The sequence below is a fragment of the Orycteropus afer genome, unplaced genomic scaffold, assembly GCF_000298275.1.
Source record: "Orycteropus afer afer isolate SDZICR_OR568_19922 unplaced genomic scaffold, OryAfe1.0 scaffold01315, whole genome shotgun sequence".
Taxonomy (NCBI): Eukaryota; Metazoa; Chordata; class Mammalia; order Tubulidentata; family Orycteropodidae; genus Orycteropus; species Orycteropus afer.
The window spans coordinates 58,045-63,724 of record NW_006922902.1 but is presented as its reverse complement, the minus strand read 5'-3'; the positions used below and the strand labels follow the sequence as shown (position 1 = coordinate 63,724).

The following is a 5,680-nucleotide window of genomic DNA, read 5'->3' as shown; positions in this document are numbered from 1 at the left end:
CAACAAAATCCCCCCAAAGGACCTCTGCTGGCATAGTGGTGAAAGCATTTAGCTGCTAACCCAAAAGTCAATGGTTCGAACCCACCAGGTGTTCCGTGGGAGAAGAAATATAAGACATACTGCTTCTACAAAGATTTACAACTTCCAATATGGGATTTACTACCACAAGTCAGAAATGACTTGATGGTTTAGCTTTCTATGAGCCAGTTCTACTCTGTCCTATAAGGTCAGAGTCAGAATCCACTCAAGTGCAACTCCCTCTTCCTCTTGATTCATGACAGCTATGTGGGCTCCAAGTGGCTATTCCACTGGGCAGGAGCATGAAAGACTTAAAGTACAATGCTGCTTCCATATAGGGTAGGCAGGGTGGGGAGCTACCTGGGGTGCAGAAGAAATCTGTAAGAGATTCCTAAGAAGGTTCTCCTTCTTCGCTCACATCTGACTTTGAAAAGAGTAAAACATGGCTGAGTGGGAAAAATTCTATAAATCAGTGACAAGAAGGATAAAGTATTTGGGCAGGAGAATCAAAGGGTTATGGAGGTAGAACTGAATGAAAAGAACTCTGGGGAACCCCGGAGTTATTAATACCTGTGGTTACCAAAAAAGAGCCACCCTTGTAGTAACTTGTCTATCTAGGATGGACATACTTTGACTGTCAGAGAATATTTTTCTGTGTCCCTAGAAATTTTCCCTAAGATAAAAAATTCTTTGGGATATCTTAAGATTTTAAATTTGGCTGAATTTTCCTGTACTGCCCATCAGAATACCCAAGTTTTCATCCTAGCTCTATTGCTAAATAGTGATATGGTTTCAGGCCAGTTTCCCCATCTGTAAAATAAGATTTGGCTGCTACATTATGGTTAAGATGCACTCTAGGTTTAAAGTGTTATGGGTCTATGGGTATCATTATACTGAGACTATCAAGCAATTCCATAGAACATCTTCCACAAGGGCTTAACCAGCTGCTGTGAAGCTGTCACCTCATAGTGACTCCATGTCTGTCAGAACAGCACTATGCTCCACAGAGTTTTTAACGGCTGAGTTTCTGAAGTAGATTGCCAGGCCTTTCTTCCAAGGTTTCTCTGGGTAGATTCGAACCGCCAATCTTTTGGTTAGCACCCAAGTATGTTCATTGTTTGCACCGCCCAGAGACACCCCCCCACCAGGGCTACAGACTCTGTAAGATTGGGAGATGCAGGAGTTATTCTTATTTTATAAATAAAGGGCATTTGGGGAGGAGAAGGAATCAAGTCAGCCCTCTCTCTCGGCGAATACACTTTTACCCAGCAGTGAAGTTAGGGTGGAGGATGGAACACTGCAGCAGAGCAGCAGCAAGGCACAACAATGGCTTATTGATCTGCAGGGGAAACTCCCCATTCTCAGCCCCCAACAGTTGCCAAGCAGAAAAAATCCAAATAACATTTCTGGAACCAACCAACCAAACAAACAAAAACAACTCACTGGCCCTGAGTCAATTCCAACTCATAGTGACCCCCACTGGGTTTCTGACACTGTAAATCTTTATGGAAGTAGAACTGACCCATCTTCCTCCTTCAGAACAGCTGGTGGGTTTGAACTGCTGACCTTTTGGTTAGCAGCCAAGTGCCTTATTCACTGCACCACCAGAAGTCCTGTATGTCTGGAAAGTACCTGCTATTTCTGGGAATGTGAAAGTTTCTCTTTCCCGGAATAACAACCTTCCAAGGTAAGTCTCTCCCAGCAACCAGTGACATGTACAGCCTTGGATTTTCAGTGGTTGGTGTGTGCAGGGAGGATTGAGAGTGAGACAGTGAAGGGACATGTATTCATTTATTCAACAGATACTTGACTGTCTACTATGAATTGGATCCTGTGCCAGGCAGAAGATATAAAGCTTAACAAAATATATGGCCTTCCCCCCCTAGGCGCTTATGGTCTAGTCAGGGAAAGGATTTTTTTTTTTTTAAAGTAGAGTTTAATAAAGTGCCTGGGTAGTGCAAACAGTCTGCACTTGTCTACTAATCTAAAGGTTGGTGGTTTGAACCCACCTTGATCTGCTTCTGTAAAGATTACAGCCAAGAAAACTCTGTGGAGCAATTCTTCCTTGTAACAGAGTTGCCATGAGTCAGAATCAAATCCACAGCAACAGGTTTGGTGTTTTCACTTGGAGTTTAATAGGAGTCCGCAGATGGTGCAAACAAGGCACTCAACTGCTAACCAACAGCTTGCAGGGGCGAGGCCAGGATTCAAACTCCAGCTCCACCCACTGTATAAGTTTGGGAATTGCTTCATCTCTCTGAGCTTGTTTTCTCAACTGTAAAATGGGGATGGTAATAACCAATCTCATAAGGTTGTGGATAAGGAATAAAAAAGGGCAATCAATGAAAAACATTTAGCATAGTTCCTATGCATATTAAAACTTGTAATATTAAAACATATTAAAAATTACAATGTTGTTGTTTCTGCTAGGTGCCGTGGAGTCATCTCCAACTCATAACCACCCTATGGACAAAATTTGAATAGTAGTATTAACTGGTCTTCCTTGTAGGTGTATGGATATTATCACTATCACTGACAGCATTGTACTTCAGTATAGATGTTGAAACGTTCTTTGTGATGATGAATGCCAGGCCATTCCTCTTCGATTTGTCATTCCCGGCCTAGTAGATCATACAGTTGTTTGATTCAAAGTGGCCAAAACCAGTCTATTTCAGATCACTAATGCCTAGGATATTGATCTTTATGCATTCCATTTAAAAAAAAAAACTCTGTAACAGTATCAATGTAATTATTAACAAATAAATAATTGGGGAACTATAGTCTTTCCTCCATACCCCAAACCTAAAAACCAAACCCACTGCCATTGACTCAATTCCAACTCATAGTGATCCTCATTGGTTTTCCAAGGCAGTAAATCTTTAAGGAAGCTGATTGCCCTGTCTTCCTTCCACAAAGTGGCTGGTGGGTTTGAACCATGAACCTTCTGGTTAGTGGTCAAATGTCTTAGGCACTGTGCCACCAGAGCTCTCCATACCCCAGTTTCCCTAAAATATCAGACCAACAGTAAAGGGTAACAGATACAGAAAGGCAACCTCATGAATATTTGTTATATTGCTTAATATGTGTCTCAAAGAACAGAAAAAAATTCTTAAGATAGTTAACAAAATAATAATGGTGGTTATGGTGAAATAACCAGTAGTTTCCTTTTTCTTCTTTGTACTTTTCTATATTTTCTAAATGCATGCGTACTGTTGATATAATTACAAAAACAACATATTTAAAATATATTTATTATGCCACAATACTCTACTCGGCACCAGGCAAAGAAAGCTCCGTTAAACAAAGAAATAAGGTGGTATCCCTCCTCCCTGCTCCCCACATCCCCAGAAAGCTCACATGGGCCCAACCTCATCATGCTCCAGCTCCATGAACAACTATCCAAGGGCATAGCCCCGTGGAAACTCAAAGCAGGAGCTATCCTGGGCTGTGGAGATGGCCCTGAGAAGGACCCAGTGTCCTTGGGGCCTCAATCTTCCAGCTGTCACTGCAGCACCAGGCAGGCTGCTCCATGAGCTAGGCATGGTCCTGCAGCTCTCCCTGCTTGAGCACCAGGGTCTGGTCAGCGTTCTGAACCGTGTGCAACCTGTGAGCGATCACCAGCACTGTTCGGCTTCCACCAGCTCTCCAGTTCTGCATCTGAAAAGGGAGGACCACAATACCTCAGAAAGATAGGATATGGACACCATATCCCACTAAGCACCATCTCTTGTGGCTTAGGGTAACCAGTACCAGCTGCTGTTGGCAACACCATGTGTGCCAGAGAACTGTCCTCCATAGGGTTTGTAATGACTGATCTTTTAGAAGTAGATTGCCAGGATTTTCTTCCAAGGCATCTCTAGGTAGATTTGAATGCCAACTTTTGTTAGTGGCTAAGCATGTGAACAGTTTGCCCTACCCAGGCAAAGGTTGTGTTGCTTGTTGCCGTTGAGTCAATTCTAACTCATGGCGACCCCACTGTGTGACACCGTAGAACTGTGCTCCATAGGGTTTTCAATGTCTGACTTTTTAGAAGCAGATCACCAAGTCTTTCTTCTGAAAAGTCTCTGGGTGGACTTGAAATACTAACCTTTCAGTTAGCAACCAAGCACATTAACTATTTGTGTCATGCAAGGACTCTGGCTTAGAATAAAGAAGGTGGGAAACATGCAAAGGTAGGAAAGAATGGTAGGTCTGCACTGCTGTTATCTCTCACCAACACCAGCACAACTGGAGAAATCAGAAATGCCCCCACTCCCACCATATTCTCCACTCCATTCTCCATCCTCAGTCCTCAATCCTAGTAAGGCACCGATATTTCCATTAGTGGGCCATTCATCTTGCTCCTGCCCAATTCTGTATATGTTGATCCTTCAAACATGGTACTTCGTGTCTCTCACTTCCTTGCACCTCCCACACAGACTTCAGCACTCACCACCTGCTGTTCACACTCAAAGTCCAGGGCACTGGTGGCCTCATCCAGGATGAGGATCTGTGGGTCCCGCACAAGGGCTCTGGCAATGGCAAGACGCTGTTTCTGCCCCATAGCCAACTGGTTTCCCTTCTCGCCTATGTCTGAGGAAATCAAAGAAACATCTTTTCTTAGACACAAGTGGCCACAACATTCTTCACCACGAGTAGGAACAAGTGCACAACTAGTATTTCCACAAGAACCAGTCAGGAGATGTCAGGTGTAAGGAGGTCGTGGGGGTGGGGACCTAATGGGGCTGCCCGTGTGAGAAGAGCACTACTTCTATATGGCTTTCTGGGAACAAAAAGTCATGAACAAGAAAGATGCTAGAAAATTCACGGTGTTGGGGAAAAGGCGGAAGTGTGAATAAAAGAAAGGACAGGTAAGTAGTAAACATGGAGTTACAGGAATATGTTCTGTGAAAGACCACCCTCATGCCATACTTAAGTTACATTTTCTCATCTGACTGAAGGGCAGCCTTATAATTTGCAGAAGGTACCTGTGTGTATCCCATGCTCCATTTCCTCTATGAAGGTATCTGCGTGGGCAGCCTTTGCAGCAGCCATAACCTCCTCATCCTTGCAGTTCTCCAGCCCATAAGCAATGTTGTCCCTCACAGAGCCAGAGAACAGCACAGGCTCCTGCCCAACCAAAGCCACCTGTACAGAGTGGACACGGTCAGAGGGCTGTGTGTAAAGCCCCCATGACAGAGACCCTCCTGTGTGCCTCCCCTACCTCCACCAGAACAGACCCTTTGTGTTGCTTCTTACGGACTCTCCAATGCTCTCTGCACATGTTCCTTCTCTCCTGTGCCGTCCCTCTTCTCCCTCCCTACTCACCTTTCTATGCAGGTAATGATGCTCATATTGGGAGATGGGCTCCCCATCCAGCAGCAGCCGGCCCCCTGTGGGCTGGTACAGATTCTGCAGGAGGGCAGCAATCGTGCTCTTGCCAGATCCATTGGGCCCCAGCAGTGCAGTCACTTGACCAGGATAAAGGGTGAAGGACAGCCCCTGGAGAATCCAAGGAAGAGTTAGGAACCTACTACTTCTTCCTCAGGACCTCTCTCCCCATCTTCCCATTGTTGTTGTTGTTGTTTTGCCGTCGAGTCGGCCCCGACTCATAGCGACCCCTCCTTGGGTTTCCGAGGCAGTATCACTATGGAAGTAGGATTGCCCAACCTTCCTTCCGAGG

The 5,680-nt window shown here is 44.9% G+C and overlaps 1 protein-coding gene across 1 annotated transcript in view; it reads right to left on the bottom strand.

Moving 5' to 3' along the window:
* Window positions 1-3,552: 3,552 nt before the first annotated feature.
* The window catches only part of TAP2 (transporter 2, ATP binding cassette subfamily B member), a 16,585-nt gene continuing 14,457 nt past the window's right edge, over window positions 3,553-5,680 (bottom strand). The window contains exons 7-10 of the mRNA XM_042783463.1: window positions 5,326-5,527; window positions 4,986-5,145; window positions 4,454-4,590; window positions 3,553-3,675 (exon numbers count right to left, since the gene is read on the bottom strand). Of these exons, the coding sequence (XP_042639397.1) occupies window positions 3,553-3,675; window positions 4,454-4,590; window positions 4,986-5,145; window positions 5,326-5,527 (622 nt within the window). The remainder of the gene's footprint in view (window positions 3,676-4,453; window positions 4,591-4,985; window positions 5,146-5,325; window positions 5,528-5,680) is intronic.